Source organism: Danio rerio, chromosome 23 (assembly GCF_052040795.2).
Source record: "Danio rerio strain M-AB ecotype USA chromosome 23, GRCz13ab, whole genome shotgun sequence".
Lineage (NCBI taxonomy): Eukaryota > Metazoa > Chordata > Actinopteri > Cypriniformes > Danionidae > Danio > Danio rerio.
Window position 1 is genome coordinate 6,824,176 of NC_141043.1, and position 23,140 is coordinate 6,847,315.

At 39.5% G+C, this 23,140-nt stretch overlaps 1 protein-coding gene across 13 annotated transcripts in view; it reads right to left on the reverse strand.

Annotated features, from left to right (window-relative positions):
- The window catches only part of baz2a (bromodomain adjacent to zinc finger domain, 2A), a 53,569-nt gene extending 31,152 nt beyond the window's left edge, over positions 1–22,417 (reverse strand). For 3 of the 13 annotated variants that reach the window (XR_015522797.1, NM_001444050.1, NM_001320131.2), the window contains 13 exon segments: positions 22,241–22,417; positions 16,701–16,830; positions 13,952–14,764; positions 10,471–12,099; positions 9,532–9,717; positions 9,053–9,409; positions 8,891–8,951; positions 6,382–6,490; positions 6,156–6,263; positions 5,838–6,057; positions 3,480–3,541; positions 2,548–2,613; positions 1,860–2,240 (listed from right to left, as the gene is read on the reverse strand). Coding sequence is in view for 12 of the 13 variants with exons in the window: in NM_001444050.1 (NP_001430979.1) it covers positions 1,860–2,240; positions 2,548–2,613; positions 3,480–3,541; positions 5,838–6,057; positions 6,156–6,263; positions 6,382–6,490; positions 8,891–8,951; positions 9,053–9,409; positions 9,532–9,717; positions 10,471–12,099; positions 13,952–14,764; positions 16,701–16,830 (4,122 nt within the window). In the remaining variant the exon portion in view is untranslated. 13 annotated transcript variants of the gene reach the window in all.
- Positions 22,418–23,140: the final 723 nt, after the last annotated feature.

A 23,140-nucleotide genomic window follows, 5' to 3' on the forward strand; every position in this document is an offset into this window, starting at 1 on the left:
AAAATCACTGTTTGCATGTCTTATGGCTCGGAGAAGAATATTGCTTAATTGGAAATCAAGTGAACCACCTTCAGTTTCACTCTGGTTTAGTGATATGATGCTGTTTTTAAGATTGGAGAAAATTAAATACTCTCTTAGAGGATCTATTAAACATTTTTATACAGTATGAAATCCAATGACTTCATAGTTTGAAAAAGGTCTAACACTCCTCCCCCCACCCCCATCCCACCCCCCATCCACCCCCCCCAACCTAATGTTATAGAGGTCTATGCTTATAAGGATAACGCAATGAATCTCGATGGGAAAACATTACTGTTAAATATTTCCTCATTGTGCTATAAAAACTCTGTGACTCAGTAAAAATTTTATTTAATTTAGTATTTTTTTGTTACTATTATTATTATTATATTATAAATTTTTTATAATTTGTTTATTTATTTATTTTTCTTTTAGAAGGGGAGGGAGGTTGTTCATGGGGGGAAAAATGTATAAAAAAAAAAAAAGAAAAAGTCGTCAAATCCTTGTATGTAACAATTCACCTTGTTTTTCTTTCAATAAAAAAAAGAAAAGAAAAAAGAAAAACCATTGTTGATTTGGAATATAGAGCTCAAAATTGACCTTTTTGCTTGGTAGCACAGGTGCTCCAAACTTTAAAATTTTAGGCGCACCAGACAAAATTTAGTCGCACCTTATGAGCACTGCTACTACAAGTTTTATATAAGCAGATTTATTCTGTTTAGATCTTTTTTACGCCGCAAAAGATTAATTATTGTTGCCAAAAAATTTGGGGAAAAAAATTAGGGAAAATTTGTTTTCTTTTATTTGCATTCAGCTAGGTTTCTGCAGTGTCGCTCAGTCCAGAAAAACTGTTAGGAGTTGGTCTAAAGTATTAAAATGTGTCATCATGCGAAACCAGCAGTTTCAATCTGGTTTGACGCAAACAACCAGCTAATTTTAGTTCTTTCAATGTGACCGCCTTCCAGTAAATTATGGTTCCCACCTCAATCATGCTGGGTGTTCGAATGTACAGGCTTGCAGAATCCCAACTTCAAAAGAGACAATGGTGAAATGGCTTATTTAATATATGTAGGGATTTTCACAGACATTGTTCAAAAACTTGCATCCATCTGAAAAACTCACATTGTTCCGCTTTTTTCCACTTTTCAAACCTTGGAAATATGAAGCTGGACTTAAAATTGCAATTAAATCTAAAGGGAAAATTTGAAAGGAAAGATCACCAAAAAAAAAAAGTTGGATGATGCAGTTGATTACTTCATTTCAGCCACTTTTCATGTCACTTTTTGAATTTCTGACTCTTTGATAAGATTTTAAACTGATAATGGTAGGCTGCAATGTCAAGTAATAATAAATGATTATATCCATGCAAGATGCACCAGAGTAATATTAGATTTGTCAACATATTGTGGAAAAAGCTTCAAATACTCAGTCATGACAGATAAAAAGCAGTGGCGAAGACTCAGCAAAATGTGTTATGTGTGTCCATTATGCTAAAAATTTGTAATCAATTTGTGTCAAAAATCTCTGATGCACTTCAGCTTTAAAAAAGATGCAGGGTCAAAGAGCAGCAGCTCGTTATCATTTAAAGAGACATGCTCAAAAACAGGTTGCTGCGGACTAAACTGTTTTTTACAAGGTAAAATTTCCACTATCATTAAGACATTTGAGTTTCGAAAGTGTTATAGACTTGGGCATGAGCATCAAATGACACCTTTAAACATTTAATACCCACATGCTGTTCTGCCGAATTGGTATTTTGATTAGAAACATTTGCGTTGAAGTTTAGAAGGTTTAAAAGTAATCTTCATGAATTTGTGTAATGCAAATTCTACATCGCTCACCGTGTGGTCGGGTAGACACATGTCCTCTGCAGGCTTCTTCATCTCCTCTAAGAGCATCTGCTGTTTCTTCCTTTCCTCCATACGTCTCTGAGCCTGTGCTCTTCTCTCTGCCGCTCTCTTTGCCGCCAGTGCAGCCCGTGCCTCTGCCTCCGCTTGTGCCTGGGCCTTTGCCAAAGCCTTAGCCTTGCTGCGGGCTCGGGCCACAGTTTTGATAGGGCTGGCCTGCTCTGGGTCGAAGGTTTCTGCTGCAGGTACTACAACCTTCCTCCTGCGCCCGGGCTTCTTGGGCCCCTCTGAAGCCGACAGGGTGCTTTCAGACGACTGGCTAAATGGCAGTGAGAGGTCCCCATTATCCAGTCCCTGCTCTTTGGATTTCTCCAACTGCTCAAACATGGCAGGAAACAAAATCAAAGCTCAGAACACTTCAAATAACTGGGACGACTATAATGAACATGCAAATCTTTCATTCAGATTCAGAATTTGTCTCCACTAATTCTGCTAGAATGAAAAAAAAAATGCTCAACTTAGAACCTAGAAGGGGCAAAACTTTAATTGTACATTGGAAATACTATAAAAAGTTACCAAGTTAAATTTAAAGATTGTATTAAATCTATTGTGCATATTTTTTTTCTTAACCTTAAACCCTATAATTAAAATTCTACACATTTCCAAACAAAGTTAGTCTTACTTTAGCTTTTCGTTTCTCCAGCCGCATCTTCTTATTCTTTGCATCTTCCTTTCTTTTCATTCTTGCCTGCGTGAGGAAAAACCACACATTCATTAGCCCCTTTCACACAGTGATACCGGTAAATATATGGAAAATTTCCGGAAGGACTTTACCGGTAAATTCAAAAAAGCGCTGTTCACACAGGCCAGGACGTTACGGAATTTTTCCAGAAAAGACCGTTCACACATCCATTCCAAAATACCGATAAATTGTGACATCATTCACCACAAATGAGCTTTAAACGGCTGCGCTTGTATTTGTAAACATTTGACTACATTACAAACTCTGTGGATGACCAGTATTGTGAACAACTTCGATGAAAATATAGAGAAACACTTTCGCATGTCGAGATGTTCATAATATGTGTGTTTGCTGGCGCTCACAGGCACACGCAAAGCTTGAAGATAAACAAAGAACGGCTTATCATAAGCATCTTATCGATGATTATTTACAGTTGGCATTAAGAAGAACATATAAACGTTATCTGACTAACATCAAGCAGCTAAACGCGTCTGGGAAAATATTCAAAGGCTTTTATTCTCATAAACCACGCGCACGGGAATGCGTCTGGCTGTTCTGATTGGCTAAAGCAGATGTCTCACGTCAGCACGTTCCAGACGTGCACGCGCTCTTTCTGGCAATCTTCCTTCTGCATTCACACAGTGCAGCATTCCGGCAAATTACCGGTAATGTTACAACTTCTCTTTCCAGAAAATAGCCAGAACGAATTTACCAGTATTTTCAAAAAGGACCTGTTCACACATACAACCTTTCCGGAAAATTGCCGGCAATTTTCCGGAAAGGTCTGTATGTGTGAAAGGGGCTATTGTGTCAATTAAAAAACAAATTATCCTCAGAAAATAGCTTGTTAAAGTAAATAACAGTCAGCTCACCTTTCTCTTCATTTTCTTCTTGATCTTGGCCAGCTTTTCTTTCTCTTCCTCTGTGAGATCCTCTGTAAAACATTAGTTAGCAAATACTGTCAGTTCAAGAGTTGAAAAAAAGGCAACAAAAACATTTTAGATGCATCAATCAATGCTCCAACCCCGTAACAAAACTCCAATCCTCTTGCAATAGACAGGAATCTCACATTAAGATCTGCCTTAATCTAATCAATAACCAGCCAACTGCTTTTCGGTATTGAACATGAAAACAAGTCTTCAGTTAATTTCAAGTAAAATAACTCTTTATTGTAACAACTCATTAGCTCTCTAATGTTAAGGTTTCCACTAACAAACATCTGCCCACGACAGGCTAAACAAAATGGATAAACCGGAGAATTGTTCTGCGCTAAAAAAAGAACATCACCACAATAATCAATATATCGACTTATCGTACTTGAAGATGACCTCAATAATTATTGCCATTGCAGTAAATATTTACAAATGCACAAATGACTTTAATGCCATTTTACGATGGCGTTTTCGTTCTACCTCACAGGTGTCAAGGTTTGAGGTTAAACATTTACCCAATAGGACTTTTAATAGTTTATATAATAGGACATTTACCTTTTTAACTTCAAATTATAGAATCTAAATAACCTTAATTATTAATGCTAATTATTAATGTTAAATAACCTTAATTAAGAATGCCAAGTATTTTAAAGTGTCTATAGCCATTTGCATTGTGCTGTTATATAATCATTACACATCTCAAAATAACAATCATTTCACTAATCGCAAAAAATATCAGTGACAATATATCGCACAACAAGAATTCCTTATTGTGACAGGCCTAAATCACCACAGACATGAACCAACTGAAAGATCTCAGAAGTTGCTTCAACTGAACAAAACACCTCAGTTTGTTGATATTGATGTCACACTAGTTCAGGGGTGGCCAACCCTGTTCCTGGAGAGCCACCTTCCTGCAGATAAAGGTTAACCATATCAAACACACCTGAACCAATTGATTAGGACCTGAACACCACATGATAATTACAGGTAGGTGTGTTTGATATGGGTTGCAACTGAAATCTGCAGCATGGTGGCTCTCCAGGAACAGGGTTGGCCACCCCTGCACTAGTTCGTTCGTAAAGGAACAGGATGTAATTTTCACAGCTAGGGGGCGCATATTCACAACAAACAAAAGTGCAGTTTGATGATGCAATGACAGGGTGGAACTGTCTTCATTACAACCTACAAGACACCAGCAGGAATCATGCGAATTAGCTAAAGTATTCAATACTGCTAGAACAGTATGGTAGTCATTAGCATGGCTAATCAGGACTTGATCAGTGTAGCTAGTTCAAACTGCTAATTCCTCATGTATTCACATTATCCCAAATGTTTAAAAGAACGTTAAAATCCAAAGTCAGCACATTGTTCTAGTGGTCTATGGATATTTCAATCAAACAATCTAACATATTGTGCCTTTAAAGGCCTACTCACACTATGCTATCTGAGCCATGCCCAGACCCAATTCCCAGATCATTTGAGAAGTGTCAGTGGGCTGAATCGGGCTCAGGCACAGTTCACTTGGCCCGGTTGGAAGAGGTGTGCCTGAGCACAGTTCACTTGGGCTTTGGCGCGGAACGCTTGTGTGCGAGTGCAAAGTGCACCAGAGCCCGAAATTGAAAGCAAGACGTGACTTTTAGGGGACTGTTTCATATGGATTTATTAATCATTCTTACTGTTCTATGAACGCAAACTGTCTTAGGTTATTAAAGACGCAAACCCCTCACTAGGCATGAAAGCTGCGCACCTTCAGCAAACCTCCTAATTCTTGCAACACGAGGACATTATGATTGTTTATGAGCGTCAAAAATGGCTGATCTGTTCGTCAAAATATTTGACTGCGTGTCACTGCACATCAAACGACATTACTAAAGAAATCTCCCTGTGCTCAGCAATAGCGCTTCTGACCAGCACATCATCGATGACGCAAGCGTGCCTAGGCCCGAATGCTATGTAAGTGCAGGCCGTCGGAGGGAGACAGGAGGGGGGACAAGCGTGCTTTGGCTCGGTACAAGGCAACTGTACATAGTGCGAGAACGCCCTAAGAGTGCTTTCACACTTGGTTCAATTGGTTCCAGTTCGATTTTTTCCTTCCGAACCACAGTACACTTGCGTCATTGGGCTGCTGTTGCATGTACGGCTGTTACTAGGTGACATATCACAGTCATTCTGCTTTTACTGAATCTTATGGTTTTGTTTCACTAGCTAAACGTACCGTACTTTGATGGCAAATGAACAGTATACTGGGGCCTTGATGTAAATTCGCACCAAGCTCCAGTCATGTCAGTCACTCACCCTTGGCCTCCAGTTTCTTCAGCAGCCTGGCATCAACTTTGCTGAGCAGATCCTCCATCTTGACCTTGGGAGGTCGACCTGGTCGTCTACCTTGGCCTTTGGCTCGACGACCAGTGGAACGAGGCTCTTTGTCTGGATTTGGGGGACGACCTCGTCTGCCGGTTATCGCCATGATCATGGAGGGCACTTCCTCATTGGCAAGCTGAAACCATTTCTTACCCTGTAACAAACCAACAGGTGATGGTGCGTCCTGCAGTAGTGTAGATTATTTGTGTGAAAACAGCACCACATGACTGTAGCACTTGTGTGAACACAGACCTCAGGAGTTTCCCGCTCCTCATAGAAGTCACCCACTGGCATGCGTGGACTGAAGCTGAAGTGCTCCCTGGAAACACCCTGGAGATTCTCATGATACCTTTTCAGATACTGAAGAAACAGGAGAGGCAAAAGCAAGTGGATGAAGACAGAATCCTCTTCACCACTCGTGCAGATCAAGTTGTTCGGTTGGAAATAATTTGCCCTGCAGGTTTAACACAGTTCTTACCTTGATGACCTCAGGGAACTGCTTCATCCTTCGGCCGCAGGGGCTGTAGTACCATGTCTCCCCTTTCAGGCGGTCCTCAAGTCTCCGAACTCTGATCTCCCGCTTCCAGCTAGCAAAGATAAACAGCACATCAAACAGGATACCCATACCTTGACAAATTAGTTGTCACACAATAATTCTGTGTTTGAATCTGCAGAATAAATGGACACTGAATGCCTTGCTTTAGGCTAGGGGAGGTCGCTATAAATAAAATCAATTTTACAGTACAGTAAACAGTAGAAAGTTCACGATATAGCTATTTAAACAGTTAGGTATTCCAGATAATCAACAAAAGGGGGTTGTATTAAATACATTGAAATGCTTTTGCTAAATGTAGTATGGATGCACAATATTGGATTTCTGCCAATATTTCAAGGTTGAGCTGATGCCCATATCTTATCTGATTGTGCATTATTGATAAATGATCATATATAGATTAATTTACAGAGTCAGGTTTAATATTTGTATTCCCCATAAGTGGCCGCTTCTCACAATTGACCCTCTTCACATATTTTTATTTCTCAGCTGCGGAAGTCTTCATAGTTGGACAAAATTAGAAAGCAGTAAATGGGAAAGAACCACATTTTTTTTTTAATTCTAATTTGCTTACATAACCAAAGAAAACCTCCAGGATAGTGACTTTCAAAAAAAGGAACAAAAATTGTACAAGACTGATAACGACAGCCTGAAGAGAGAACAATGTCAAGTTCATGATCCCGCATGTAGGCACCGCATAAGAAACACCTCACACAGTTGTTAACTTTTGAACAGAACTGACTATATAATACACAAAGAACATCAATTCGCTGATACCACAAACAGAGTTAGAAAGATAACACTTTTAAACAGAAATGTTGCCTGTTTCTCAATACCAATTATGCAAAGTTCGGACTTGCGTCCTAGGAAGTTCAGACTTGGAAGAACGAACTCCTGAGGACACAAAGCGGGTACTTCTTCAAAAAGAAGGGCAGTGTACTTTATAACGTCACTTACCTCACCATGGATTCACTGGTTTACACTTAATCCGAGTTTGTAGTTCTAATCAAATTCACATAATTATCTGCAATATTATCGGTTAAGCGTACAGATAGTTCTACACTTTGAATTTCTACTAGAAATACACTATCCAGGAACCTTTGGTGTACTCTTTTTCAACATACAATGATTTGGGACATACTTCTTGTATTTTTTAATACTATTTAGGACAAATAGTATGCGAAATTGACATCTTTGTTGCAGATGTAATAACACAGAAAATGTGATGCAGATATTTACCAGTTGGCTAGATATTAATTAATAGTCATATAAACACCTGTACTTGACGGTTGGTCTTGTGTGTCCACCAAGTTTGTAGTTCTAATCAAATTCACAACCAACTTGCAATGTATTGTGGTCAATATTATGGGTTAAGAGTAGGGATGTTATACACTACAAATTTCTACCAGAAATAGTTTATCATCCAGGAATCTTTGGCATACTCTTTTCAACATACTGCGGTTTGGGACATGTAACATGCTAATTGTATTTTTGAATACTATTTAGGATGATTGGTATGCGAATCGGGATGCAGCAAAAGCTTCTTGTTTAATGAATTGTAGGCATAATGGCTATCACCGTACGTCACTGGAAATAATAATAAAAATTATACACAAAAAAGAAAAAAAACAATTGATAAAAAAAATTATATTGTTGTTAAAATTGTATTCATTATGCATATGTGTATACTCTACACTCCTATCAGCTACTATATTTCCCCCTTTTTTTTTTTTAAGAAATGTTACTAGTATGTAATGTAATGTGTATTTATATAGCGCATTTATTGTGTATGGCCATACACCCAAAGCGCTTCACAATCATGAGGGGGGTCTCTCCACACCACCACCAGTGTGCAGCATCCACTTGGATGATGCGACGGCTGCCACAGGACAACGGCGCCAGTGAGCTCACCACACACCAGCTATTGGTGGGGTGGAGAGACAGTGATAGAGCCAATTCAGTGGACGGGGATGATTGGGAGGCCATGATCGTATGGGCCGATAGAGGGACTTTGGCCAGGACACCGGGATTACACCCCTGCTCTTTCACGAGAAGTGCCATGGGGTTTTTAATGACCACAGAGAGTCAGGACCTCGGTTTAACGTCTCATGCGAAAGACGGCGCCCACTGACAGTGTAGTGTCCCCTTCACTTTTTACTGGGGCATTAGGACTCACTTAGACCACAGGTTGAGCGCCCCCTGCTGGCCTCACTAACACCACTTCCAACAGCAACCTAGTGTTCCCTAGTGGTCTCCCATCCAGGTACTAGCTTTAGTGAGTAACCGATCTTGGGCTGCAGGGTGATATGGCTGTGGCACATGATAGTATGATTGGGAGCTGGGTTTTTGATCAGTTATCATGACTGAATGCAAGCATTTTATTAGCTTTAGAAGCACACTTGAAGAAAAAAGTTGACATAAAGAGCCCCCTCACCCATGTGCCAAAGGAAACTGGACTTGCTCTTCACTTGCAATCCGGCGTCTAGGGGTGTCTCCTGTCACACAAACAAAAAATTGATATTTTACTGTCAAATACAAAAAATAGGTTTACCACCGCTAAAAAAATTATAATTTAAAACCCCTAACATGTAGATACCTGCTGTGGAGCTTTTATCGTCTCCATCATCATCTTCAGCTTGGCCTTGCTTGGGAGATTTTGCCTCATTCACGCCTTCTTTCATCTTGCGTTTCCAGATTCTTTTGGGTTGGGTTATCAGGCTCTCATTATTGATCAGATTGGAGTCATGGATAAGGAGCTTTGGATCGAGGAGAGGAGGAAAACTTGAAGGTGTTGAGGTATCACTTGGGAGGCCCATTGCTTCTTTAGAGACTTTCCTCTTCTTAACTGTAGTCAACGAATTATCCTCGGCTTTCTTTCTCCTCCTAACTTTCTCTGGTTTGGTGCCATCAGCTGTTAACTTCCGCTTTTTGGTCTTGGAATCCGGAGTGCCAACTGCAAATAGTGGAGTCAGAAAGTGTTTAACATCTAACAATTAAAAATGACTCCTATTAAATAAAACTGTATTATTTATTAACTACATAAGCATGCTAATATAAACAGAAAGTCGCATTTACTTTCAGCAGTAGCTTGTGGTGTCTTTGGGGTTCTAGGCTTCCGTGGCTTTTTAGTTGGCATGACAATAAGAGTTTCAGGTATGTGTGTGGTCGTACCTTCAACAGAGCCACTTACAACCACCTGCAGAGCTTTAACGGTCATTGCAGAGAACTCTTGTCCATTCTCTTCAACAAGAATCTGATCACCTATAGGGAAGATTTTGTGTTTATACATCAAAGGATCTGTTTTAAAGTTAAAATTCAAGTAATGCATCAAGCACATCATAGCATTCATATTAATTAACAGAGATGCACATTATACTGGGGGACCATACAGGTTCTTGGCCAACATTCTGATTACATTAATCAGTCAATAATGGAAAATGCAACTTTACAACTGATTTCAAACATGTTTTCTTCTCAATTACTCATCTATTGTTCCTTTTTAATCAATACTAAAATAAAATTAATCAACACTAATTTAGTAACACCATACTCTTCAGCCTGCTTTAAACGAACATACTCCATACTAATGATGTTGAATGACATACTCACTTGTAGCTATTAAATGTTCTGTTTTAGTGTTGTTTGATTTCAGCCAAAACATGTAAACTATAATCATCTTATAGAATTTGACGCAAAAGCCTGTGAGAATGTAAGGCTGTATGCCCACTAAAGTGTTTGTCCCTCAAGGCTAACATACTTTTTTCAATAATTTTCAATGGGTGAGGTGCATTATTAAAAAACACCAGCAGTGTGGCGAAGCGCTGAGTGTCTATTTTACGCTGAGCACTGCAGAGTCTGCATTTTTTTCTGGCCACTAAGAGATTAAGAACATCCAACTTTGGGTAAAATACAGCGCTCATTGCTGTCACTATTTACCTACAACTCTTAAGTGTCCAAGTGTTTTTAGCTGGCTAAAATGTTATCGGTTCTTCATTGGTGCATTCGGAGGCTCACCTTTCATCGAGTGTGTAGAGGCATTAATAGATGTAGAAAGCATGGAGGAGCTGTTTTGTGAAGTGTTGTTAAAAGAGTCTTCGAGAAGAGACATGCTATCTTTGAGGGACGTCCCTTCAGTTGAACTGGCAGAGGTCATAGAGCTGTTCAAGTTTTCTTCTTCGTAAGAAGTGTCCTGCAAGTCTCTGGAGTCATCAATCATGAATCCTTCTGTAAACTTTGACTGGTCTTCAGTCTGGGAAAGACCGTATGAATTATCGAAAGTGTCCATCATTGAACTCCCTTCCTCAGCTTTTGAGCTTTCAAGGTAGGTTGACTCTGCCAAGGACGGGTAGACCAGTGACGAATCAGTGCCAAAGGTGTCATTTAAAGTGTCGTTTCCTCCTTTCCTCTGGGTAACCAGATCTTTGATACTATTGGAGTCCTTTCTGACAACTACCAAAGTTTCTTTCACTGGTTCCTTTGGAACAATGAAAGCTGGTTCAAGGCTCCTGCCATGAGTTTGCACCATATGCATCTCAGGTTGAGCTTCCTTGGACTCCATTTTGGATGTGCCAGTTTTAATTCCATCTATACTCTGGGAACCACAGGCCTCAGGTTTACCTGAGGTTTTCTGACTAGAGTGTGACTCCCCAAAGTTGTGATGCACCTCACCATGTGAACCTACAATTGCCACCAAGTCAGGTGGTTGAGCTGCAATGCCAACGATGGAATGAGACACATTTGGAACAGGAGAAAGAATGAGCGGTGTAGAGGATGCCTGAGAAGAAAAGCTAACAGCAGGAGAAGGAGCAGTAGAAGCTAAGGGGGCACCTTGACGAGAACCAGAAACAACCACTGGAAGTGCAGAAAATGCTGGGAGAGAGAGTTTATCAGCAACAGATGTTGGAGTTGAGGAAGCAGCAGGATGTTTAGGACTCTGGCCTGTTAGAGGTGATGCCTCCTGGGGTCCTTTCAGTGATGCCAGCGCAGGAGGAGTAGAGACAACAGATGGAGACGCAGCTAAAGATAGAGGTGTTGCAGAGACCTGTGGACTTTTCGACCCCTGAGCATCAGCTAGAGGAACCGTCTGAGGAGGCACCGTTGGAGGATGCGTCAAGGTCTTAGAAGAAATCACCATAGACTGGCTTTGTAAAACAGCAGGTGGAGATCTGGAGATTTTCGAAGACGACGTTGAAGTTGTACCAATTCCTGAAGGAGTGTCATCAGCTGATAAAGGTGTTGAGAAGACTGGTTTTTGGACTTGGACCATCAGAGGTGGTGGAGAAGGAGGAGTTACGGATAAGTGTGCACAGACACCCAAAGCTGTTGATGAAGAATGTGAATCTTGCCCAGATGCAGCTTGATGAGGGAGGGTCGATGTTTTACGAGGAGAACTAGTCAACTGTTGAGGAGGTCCAGCAATGGGGGAGGAACTTTGCTCCTTTAGAGCAGCTCTCATGTCCTGATGTGGTTGTGCAGGTTCTTCCAGATCCATATATGGATGCTGCACACCCTGGTTAAAGTCAGTAGAGGAACCAGGGGCCTTTACAGGAAAACCTTCAGTTCTGGGTAGACCCTGGGGTACAGAGCTTCTCTCAACTCCATTGAAGCCTTTATCGGTTTCTTTAAAGGACTCATTCATGTGAACTGACAAAAGAAAATACACATAAGCTATTAGTAAGACAAGTACAAAAACAACAACAACAACAACATTGCTAAATACAGGCAGCAACAATCTACATTCACTTTAATGTGATATGACATAACTAAAAGTGGATTTTTAGGTCAGAGATGTGGCCTGGAAAGTAGTGCACTATGCTGCTAATGCAACTACAATTTTAATTGTACAAGTAAACGGTTGTGCAGAAGCATCTGCACAGAATTCACACCTCTACACTCTGTTTTTCCCATGAAATGACCTATGAGGCAATTGTTACACAGTGAGAAAGTAAACGAATAAGTAGTTTTAAAGTCAGCATGTGCATGATCATTGTGAAACTACAGAACCTCTGCTGCTGATCTCACTATTTGTAGGTTAGGCAAAGCCAAAGCACAGTATTATTGTCTGTTTTTATTTTTTTTCTAGGTTGCATATGCTAATGCAGATGAGCAGGACAAAACGTGGGCAGAAAAGAGAACTAGGCCAAGACATCACTTGTTTTGTATTTATCTGTATGGTTTACTTCCTAAATGGAGCCAGCTTGAATACCATTGGTAAAAACCAAGTATGACTGTACAAATGATATTTTTGTCAGAGAACAAAAAAATAGTAACAGACCTAGTGATATTAAAAGCTATTCAGGAAGTGGATAGCACCACCCAATGCAGGAAATAAGATTGACTGCAACAATATGTGCTGCCATTTTTAACTATTCTACCTACATTTCAGAATATCTAACAATATTTCCCCCAAAGCCATCTCAATTCTGAAAATAAGTAAAATCCAACCATGCTAACCAGTATGTCACTTATGGATGACCATGTAGAGACCTTGAGTAAAGCTTTATTTTGAAAGTCTTATAAAATAAATAAATGGCCATTGATTCAATTAATTTAAAAATGAATCGATTTTAGATGCTCTACAGCCCAAATAGTAAACATGAAAATGTAGAAATAACATTAAACTATTAACAAAGATATTGTTAACATTTAGGACATTAAGAATCATACATTACATAAATTAATCTTGCATTTAAAATTCCTTTATACTTAAAACACTTGGGTCTGGTTTTATAAACAGCGTTTAGACTAAGCCAGGACTCCTAATAGTTTAATTAAGACAATTAAATGTGCCATAGAGTGCGCGTTGAAAATGGTAAATTGTTATCTGATATCTACATAGTAGGTATGTTGCTTAGTTATTCACCTTTAATTGAGAAGAGTGGAGAGTGAGGACAGGAAAGCATTGGGAGCAATAAGAAAGGAACAGGACTGGCAAAAGACCTCGAGCCAGGAATTTATTTTAGGTCGAACTTAGGTCGCAAGCAACAATTGGCAGTAAGCGCGTATTCTCTCTCAGCAAAATTTCAATGTATTGTGACATTTAATTTAATGTTAATAGGCCTAAATAATGACCTATATTTTAAAATATATTGCTACACATGTAGCCTATTGAGACTATTTGCAATTTCCTGTCAGCCTTCTCTCTTACTTTGTGGCAAGCCATAGTTTTTGATTATTATGTTTAAATTAATATATGTTTGAACTCAAATTCGCTGTGAACATAGCTGTATCTCATTTCAGGGCACACAACATAATCGATGCATCTATGTTCGACCTTCAAGGTTTCACGATAGTAGGGTGCGCGAGCAGTTATGTAGATTATTTCAACTTAAGTCAGATTAGCTAGATCAAATGATCTCCAACTTAATGTTTTGGAAAAAATGTAAGCGTGGACGTTTAGTTCGGCTCATTGAAGTCAGGTTTTTGACTTTAATCCCAGCTTTTCTATGGTGTTGAAATTCTAAACTAATAATGCTGATATGTGACAGTGGCCTACCTTGCATCTCTCTGCTCTTAGGAGAAGGGGAACTCATTGGGATGGACACATGGTGTGGACTGCTTCTGCCTCCTCCACTGCCCACATGATGGTGCTGAGGGCTTCCTTGTGGAGGCGTAAAGCTCTGCCCGACAGACTGTACCACTTGAGCCTGGGCTTGAGACTGGGTCTGGGTCTGCGGTTGGGACTGGTGTGGTGCATGCTGGTAAAAGGGCATTCCATTAGGCATTATAGTATAATGCTGCTGCTGCTGTTGTTGTTGTTGTTGCTGCTGCTGCTGGTGTTGAGGTGGGTGGAGATGCGAGGGGTGTTGGAGATGATGTGATGCTGCAGACTGGTTCTGCAAGGCTGGAGTCTGCTGGTGATGCTGGGACACTGGGATGCTCTGATGAGCCTGGTTGGGATATGACCCATATATGCTATGAGAGTTAAATCCCATGGACATCGAGGAGCCCCCCTGCTGCTGCGGCCCAGGATTACCCCTTCCCCAATACTGCAACCCAGAGCCCAGGGGCTGCCGAGAGGGTCCCATGCTGCCGTTGACTTGGTAGGGTCCATGCCCCTGGAAGTGGTGCTGCTGCTGCTGCTGAGGCTGCTGTGGTTGTGAGCCTGGTTTCTGGTGCAACCCGTGGGGAGGTACAGGCCCCATCGCTGGGCTGAACTGTGACTGGCCCCACAGATAGTCAAATCCAATGCTGCCTGGGAGGTGATGGTTGCTCATATGAGGATAAGAAGAAGAGGGAGGGAGGGTGCCAGGCTGGCTGCTCCCACCTGCAGTAGTGATGCCATTCACATTCATTTCGCCATTCAGGTCTGTGTCATGAGGGGCATCAGAGAAAATAAAAACAGACAACATTATTAATCTACTATGACAGGTGTTGACTTATGTTTGCTAATGCTGTGTTCATACCAGACGTGGAAGTGTCAAGCGCAAGTGATTTACATGTTAAGTCAATTCAAAGACGCAAATAGACATCATGCGGCGCGATACACACGAATGAGGCGGCGCGAGTTGAACGTTTTGTGCGATTAACGTGCATATTGTGTGTTTCACGCAAATTGTCGAGTTCGAAAATCTGAACTTCAGCAGCTTGCTCTTGTGGGGGAGTCATTATAACGTAGCACCTGTTGTCGGTGTCCCGGGAGAAAATCCTCCAGCCAATACCGGACAACAGTTCATCAAACTGGGCTCGCCTCAGTCAGAAGCATCGCTGGAAGCTTTTGTCATCCAGGTATAGTTTCTAGAAGAGTTGATAAAAATCACACAGCTGGGTGCACCTCTGAAAAGACACAGTGCACTCAGACACGGCTCCAAACGAATCAATGCTGTTTTTCAACCTTCATAAAGCATATAAACACAACCATATTAGCCGTTTAGCAACGAAGCTACAATCACCGGGCAGACAGAAGTACTGCCCATTATGCAAATCTGCGTCTGCTTTTAAGTGAATTTGATGCGCAAATGAAGGAATGAAATGCGAATAGCATGATTTATCCGCGCTTGCCACGTCTGGTGTAAACACAGCATAAGGCTGTGCAATATATATTGTACAGAAAAAAATAAAACGTCTATCATTTCACATTATGCACTACTGTTCATTTCATAGTGTTGCAAAAAATATAATTTATGGTAATCCGTTCATCATTTAAATGACTGCAATATTACACACCATTGTAATATGCAGAGGGAAACCTTAACAGTGTTGTGAGTCAGATGCAATCTTGAAAGTACAATGTTTGCATTTTATTTGCGATTTTTTTATGTTGGGCCTATAATTAGCTTATGAAAATAGTTTTATATTTCATTAATATTCAGGGATCAACAATAAGGAATGCCCGATGGCCCGGGGCCAGCGTGAGAGATGTTCAGGACAGTAGAGAGAATCGCTACTGGTCCGATCAGGCCAGTGCTGCCTTGTCATCAAATTTTAATTTGCCTGTGACTATTTGTCAGTTGTGCGTAAATACAGTCTTAGAATCGTGAAACAATTTGTGCTTTTAAGTCTTTGAAAGCTACCTTATCTGTGAAGTCGTAAACACCATATTGCTTTTTGGTTCCTTTTATCTGATTGGTTGTGAGCACGTTATTTTTTTCCACAACCTGGTAAAAACCAGTACAGTGAAGACACAGCAACATCAAATTATGAGGCTAAAAGAAAAAGTCCGTTTCTAACGTTGTGGAAAAAGATATTTGCATGGGTACAACACAACGAAAAAAAATGAAGTAATGTTTTACATAGTTTTCCATCACTTTTAAGTCAGCCACCTTTTGCTTTGCAATAAAATCCCTGCACATTTTCCATACTGCTGTATTTAAATAAATTCACAGACATTATTTTTGACACAATATTTAAAATATCTGGTTAAGAAATAACAAATTTTTATTGATTTATTTTGTTGGGGCCAGTGAAAATTTTTGCAGGGCAAGTAAAAATCTGGCCCAACTTGACTAGCAGTTTAGTAAAAAATGTTGAACCCTGATATTAATTTATTATTTACAAATCTTTAGTCAAACATTTGCGCCTGAAGTTCTAAATAAAGTGATAAATAAAAGTACATATTTAAAAATGAAAACAATAAAATAAAATAGCCCTTTATTTTTGTTCAGTATTATCGATTACTGACTATATCATGATAAATCATTTTCGGGATACGAGATGACTTGTATTATAAAATGATTTTTTTTACATATATAGCCCAGCCCTAATGTATGCATTCCATTTATAATCCACAGATAGCAGAAACTCACTTTTCCCTTGCTGGGGGAAGCTCATGGAGGACCCGTTAGTATAGAGAGAATCTCCTGAGGAATGCTTCAGTCCTGAGTTAGCGGACACAGAAGAGTGAGGCCCGTAGTTAAAATGGTTATTTGCTTCCATCTGGCGGGAAGAAAAGAGAGAAACACCAGATCTCAGACTTGTGAGAGAAAAGAGATTTAAAAGATAGTTTAAGCAAACCACTTTTTTTTAAATATATAAACACTTGTCATTTATTAATGTATATGTAGAAAGCAGAAATAAACACTTTAAATGAGAACCAGCAATGTGATGCAGCACTATCCAATCAGGCATTCAGTTTATGCACTTGAAATAGTTGAATGCATTAAGTGTACAACGCTCCACGCGTAGCTTCAGTCAGCTTGTTTAAAATGTTCATTAAAAAGCATTTGAAATCCAAATTTACTACGGTTATTTTGGTAACTTCTATTGTTATTGTTAGCTGAAAATCCATGCAAGCTAATCCACAAAATTAACTTTTTGTTAATTTGTTTATCAGATTTTGGCAATCTGACAATTTGCTTCGGCAATAAGATTGGCGGTCCGTCTGATGATGTCTGTTTGCTGGCTTCAGCAACAATATTTCTAACCACAACCCTCTTACTGTTAGTTTACTATGAGGGAATGATGCACACACAAAAAAGCCCCGCCCCTACTCAATATTGCATTTTAGGGTGCTTTCACACCTGTGAATAGATTCAGTTGTTTTGAAACAGGGATTACAATTGTTACATTGTTGCTCTTTGTTCTTGGTGCGGTTCGCTTTCACACGGCAAAGTTTCTAAACAAACCAAAAGAGCTGAAACAAGTCACGTGTGAGTAAACTCTCCTCACATTGGTCAGAGTTTCAGGGTTTATTTTGAGTTCCGCTCAGCTGTCAGGGGAGGTGGTGGTTAGGTGGTGTTTGACAATGTGCGTGCAACGTGTCCGAAGAGCGAGGTGGGATGCGGTGGGGAGGCGTGAGAAGGGTGCGCAACGAATTTGAGGACCAGAATGAAGACGCGCGATTTCCGCAAGATTATCACTCGTTTGCAGGCAACCAGAAGTGTATGTGCATTTGCGGGAGACTCCCGAAACTTCCGGGGGACTTCTGATGTCTGGAATGACCTCCCGCCCTACTCATAATTCTCTCTACATATAGCCGTATGCCTCTAACATATCCATAATACACTTTGATATAACCAGGCTCGGATCGTACCCCTTTCCACTACAAACGATCCGCTCCAGAGTTCATTTCAATCGAGCCGAGACCACCTCATTCAAGCGATCTCGGATCGATTGTGTTGGCGTGAATCAGAGCGCGATTGCTGGACTCACATATGCCAAATGAATCGTGCTAACTGGGCAAATGAGACAGGTTCTGTAACAAAAGTCTAGGTGTGAAAGCACCCTAGATGGATGTACATCAACATACTGATAGTCTCAGGCCCCGTTTACAGTAGTGTGCTTTAGTTTTAAAACAGCGATTTAGAACCAAAACGATCAGCGTCCACACTAGCGTTTCACCTAGCGTTTCTGAACATATCTCCGTCCACACTACGCCACAGAATTGTTAGTCAACAAATGCCGGTTGAACAATAAACCCGATGGCAAAGAAAGCAAGAGAGGTATTTTTGTGGACCTCAGCAACTTCCAGTTCACGTGAACTTTAAATACTATTTAATAACTTTACTACAAAGCAATACAGTATAGAAATTAAATTAAAAGTCCAGCTCACATTTTGTGTATGAATAATTTAATAAAATATTAACTGAATAATGAACAAAAGCACCGCAGTGGTTCAGTTCTGAAGCGTGCATCTGATGGACCTTTTGCTATCCCACAGGGCCATGGTTGAGGATTTGCTAAGGGCAGTTAAGCAACTGACACTAAGTTACATGACTGTAACAGCAGAAAGTGGTACATCTAGACCAGTGGTGTCCATTCCTGATCCTAAAGTGCAGAGCTTAGCTCCAACTCCAATTAAACACCTGAAGCACAGGAATCAAGGTCTTCAGGATTACTAGAATAAGAGATGATGGTCTAGATTTGAGTCTGCAGCTCAACTACTGGTTTCAAACTGGTGTGGTCTTTCAAAATTACATTTCAATCTTGTTTGCTAAATATAACAGAGTAGTGTGAAAGTAAGCCACAGTTTGTTGTTACTTTAAAAACGAATAAGAACTGCCACTTTCTACCTGTTGCACAATTGTCAGGGACTTTGCAGACAAAATAGATTTTTAGATAGAAATTTTTTATGTAAACTTTAAAACTATATCAAATAACAAGTATAACAAACATGTTGATGTGCTGTTGATTTTTAAAATTATGCTATTTTCCCACAAAATGTATCCAGCTTAAACAAGCTTCCTCCTCCACTGAAATTCATTTTAAAAAACGGCCTCAGCATTAGCTTTGTCCATTATGCTATTTCTGGCTAAAAGCCTGCAGCTTGACTTCCATGATAGAAAGTAACTTATAGTCTGGTATGAAAAATGAAGTAATTTTTTATGGCAGGATTTTTTTTTTTCCCACTAATGGGAAAAAGGGTATTGGAGGACTTTTATACAGGTAATTTACCTTTGATGGCAACAAAGATTAGGTTTTGTGGAAGAGAATTTTACCTCTTTTCCCTTATTACAGTTTTTCATTTGACACTTTGAGTCCCCCTCTGTGTTTGGTGTGGGTGTGTGCGTGTGCAAACTCACGTGAGCTGATGTTGTTTGTTTACAATGGACAGAGAGAACTAGGCATGGGACGATAACTGTTTTCAAGGTATTCCGCGGTCTGGAAAAGTCAAGGTTTTAAAATTGTCAAAATGCTCTGCTATACGGTTCCTAAGGTATGTGTACAATTTCTTTATTTACATTTTTGTTTAGCTCTTTTAAATTGAAAAAAATAAAATAAAAATCTGTTTTTGAAACAAATGAAGACAGCATAAGTCAATAATTAATTTAGCCTGACATGTTTACTGTTCCAAAATATTTTAAATGTTTCTTAAAAGAAATTATACTGTGTTCAAAGAAGAAAAAAAGTTTTTGTTTTTATCCAGACATTTAAAAGGAATATATTTTAGAGCAGTAATCACAATACAGTGATATTTTTAGCCAAGGTTATCATACTGTCAGAATCATATACCAGCCCATGCCTAGAGAGGACCCTTATGACATATTGTTCATCAAATAGTGCTTAGCCGAATGATGCAATGTTGGCTTATGTATATTATTAATGTATGCTTCAAATTGCTGTGAATGCATTCATGAGCACTTCCAACGGCTCTAAAATAAATTAATTGTGCTAATAAAGGTAAATAATATTTAAGTGATTCATTTTTGAAGATATATTATTCAGCATTTTTGTATTTTTCATTTCATTTTTCTGCTGAAAATAAAATCTGCTGAAGATATTTTAAAAAACACACGACCTGTAGCCTTTGACTTACATAATAAAAAAAAAAAAACAATTAAGGTCAAAGTTTACAGTTTTTAAGCTTTCTTAAAAATATCTTATTCCGTGGGTGAACTCTCGCTTTAATTTTGCATTGATTAAATGTTTGTTGCTTTTTTTTTACTCAAAGTGTACACAGCCATTGACTTCCATTTGGAAAGTCACAAAAATCATGCTTTACTGAATTAAAGATACCTACATTTTAGATTCCCCAAGGGTAACTTAAATGCAAAATTAAAATTTGGAAACATATTCCAATAAAAAAGTACATAAAATTATTTATTTTTGTGGTGCAAATGGCATCCACAGCCATTTAAAAATCATTAAAGTCATAAAAATAATTACGTATATTATTCAAAATACCCAAACTCATTTCTTGAATCAATTCTAATTCAATAGTTAACACTTCAACAACAGACAGACCCTTCCAGTACCAAAATTCTCCAGACAAAAACTCTCATCCGAGTATTAATGAAGGCAGAGCGACGCCGCACTAAAGACAGTGGCTGCGTTTCAACCTCTGCTGTTCTGCCTAAATATATGGCATTTTCAGCATTGTATGCGCGTTTATAACGCTCTTAATTGCTTTTCGGCATCTTCGGCCACATACCGAACATCAATGACCACCGAAACGCTGTGCAGGTAGCCGGTGTGCACGATTTTGAGACACAGCCAGTAAGCACTGCTGTGGCGGACATCACAAATATTGCTCTTCACATCTCAACATAAAATGTCGCAGATAAAGCCGATGAGATGCCCGAGCAATCGCGTTAAATAACACACATCACATACACAGATCTCATGCTGAAAACCAGCTTTAAACTCAACAATTACACTCTTAGTACATAAATAAGCCACTCCAGGGCGTTCTTAAGAAAGCATTTCTAAAAGACTTTATGTAGATTCGCGCATTTAGATCAAATCTAGCACTAATTATTTTTATATGCGCGTCTATCATTAGCCGCATTGCTAACAGTAAACATTTAACTCCAAACGGCAAGATTTCGTTCGGAAATGGCTGAAGAGCCGACGTACGTAGCTAAAAATAAACAAATAAGAAATAAAGAGTGATATTTAATTAGACAACATGTTATAAAATTTGAATAAATAAATGAGGGAGATGTGGGAATCGGTTAGCAAGGAGGCTAACCTCTGCACATGACCATGCGCTGCTTCTGGATCTCATCTCTCACACACAACACACGCACACACAAAAATATTTATACACACACATTTTATTAAACTTATATGAAACTAAAACTCCTCAACTTGCAGGTAAACCAGCTCATATCTCGCTTCAGATGTTGTTTTTAATATAATGTTAGTGCTGTATTATAATATTAATACATAAATGATGAGGAAAAAAGAAATAAGATGCGTCCAAACACACTAAAACGAAAACAAAAAAGACGGCTGCTAGAAAAATAAAGCCACAATCGCGCATTAAAACACACGAGCTGAAATACAGGTAATGGGGACACTTTTAAAAAGTGATGTTCAGAATGAGAAACTAGTCATAAGTGTGTGTTTATAAAATGATATTTTGATAGGAAGTTTGATTAAAGTGCTTGTTTTACAGCGGCGGTGATGCCATGACAAAATGAGGCCTGCAATCCCGCATCACAACGATTCCTCGCGACGGTTTATGAGCTTTGAAACAATATTCGCGATTAACATTTATGTTAATTCAATATTCCGGAGTATGAATGAAATCGTCCTCGAAATAAACGCAACGGCGTGTGTTCGTCGGTGTAAATGAAAACAGCATCTCCTATTTTCATAAGCACGGGTTAGTGCGTTATTTAAATAATTAAAGACGTTTAACGTACAGATAAAACGGGCTGATTATATAAATATTGGAGGCTTTGTGATCTGCAAGTCATCACGGCTAACGTTAGCTTAAGTTTTTCAAGCTCGCTTTATGATACGCGATAACAAAACAAGACGTTTGATCGCCTCGTCTCAGAAGGTCATCTTTGGTTGATAAATTGGCGTTATTTTCCTGATATAGAGAAAATGAGGCAGCATCACCCACACAGCACACTCTCAAAAGTTTCCCCGAATAATGATAATAAAACTGCCCAACCTTGATATCTGCCGATCGCACAGGACACAGAGGATGTGGCCCCCCGGCAAAGGACCAATGTTGATGAAGAGGGTGTAAGCGAAGTAAATAATAAACGGGTAAATCGCTAACCTTTGGGTTTCAGATTTGCAAACATGGCTGGTAATGTTTGAGCGCAGCCATGATCACAGAGGAGAGAAAGAGAGCGAGCCGAAAGAGGAAGTGAATGACGGCCAGACGCCGCGCACGCGCGCGCCCCCGGGTCCCAGCGCCGGCCATATGAAAAGAGCCGACCGCGCAGATGACAGGAGACGTTGACCTCTGACACACACACACATACAGTACACACACTCACTCACACACACTCACTGAAAACACTACAATACACCTCTGGGAAAAAAGTTTGAGTAGCTGTGTTGGATTTTACTGAGGAACAAGAGAGGGAATACTTTTGTTAAAAAATGTAACGTTTTTGCAGTTATTCTCCTCATTTTGTGTTAAATTTTGAGGTTTAAACACTGCATTTTGGGGACATTTCGGCACTAATTTGTGCTGGATTTGGTGCACGTTTTGTATTATTAATTTACATTAACTCCAACTCGCTCTTTAAGATCTCAAAACTCAGGCCTTCTGGTAGTATCTAGAATAGCAAAGTCGAGTAAAGGAGGTCAAGCCTTCTCATTTATGGCTCCTAAACTCTGGAATAGCCTTCCTGATAATGTCCGAGCCTCAGACACACTCTCGCAGTTCAAAACTAGATTAAAAATCTTTCTTTTTAGTAAAGCATACACTCTATACATAGCTGTATGATGCATGAATGTGTCCACTCAGGTTTCTATATTTAGTTTATATACACTTTGAACAGCAGCTACGCTAATCATTCTCTTTATTCTGTATTTCCACCTTGGGATACACATCCCA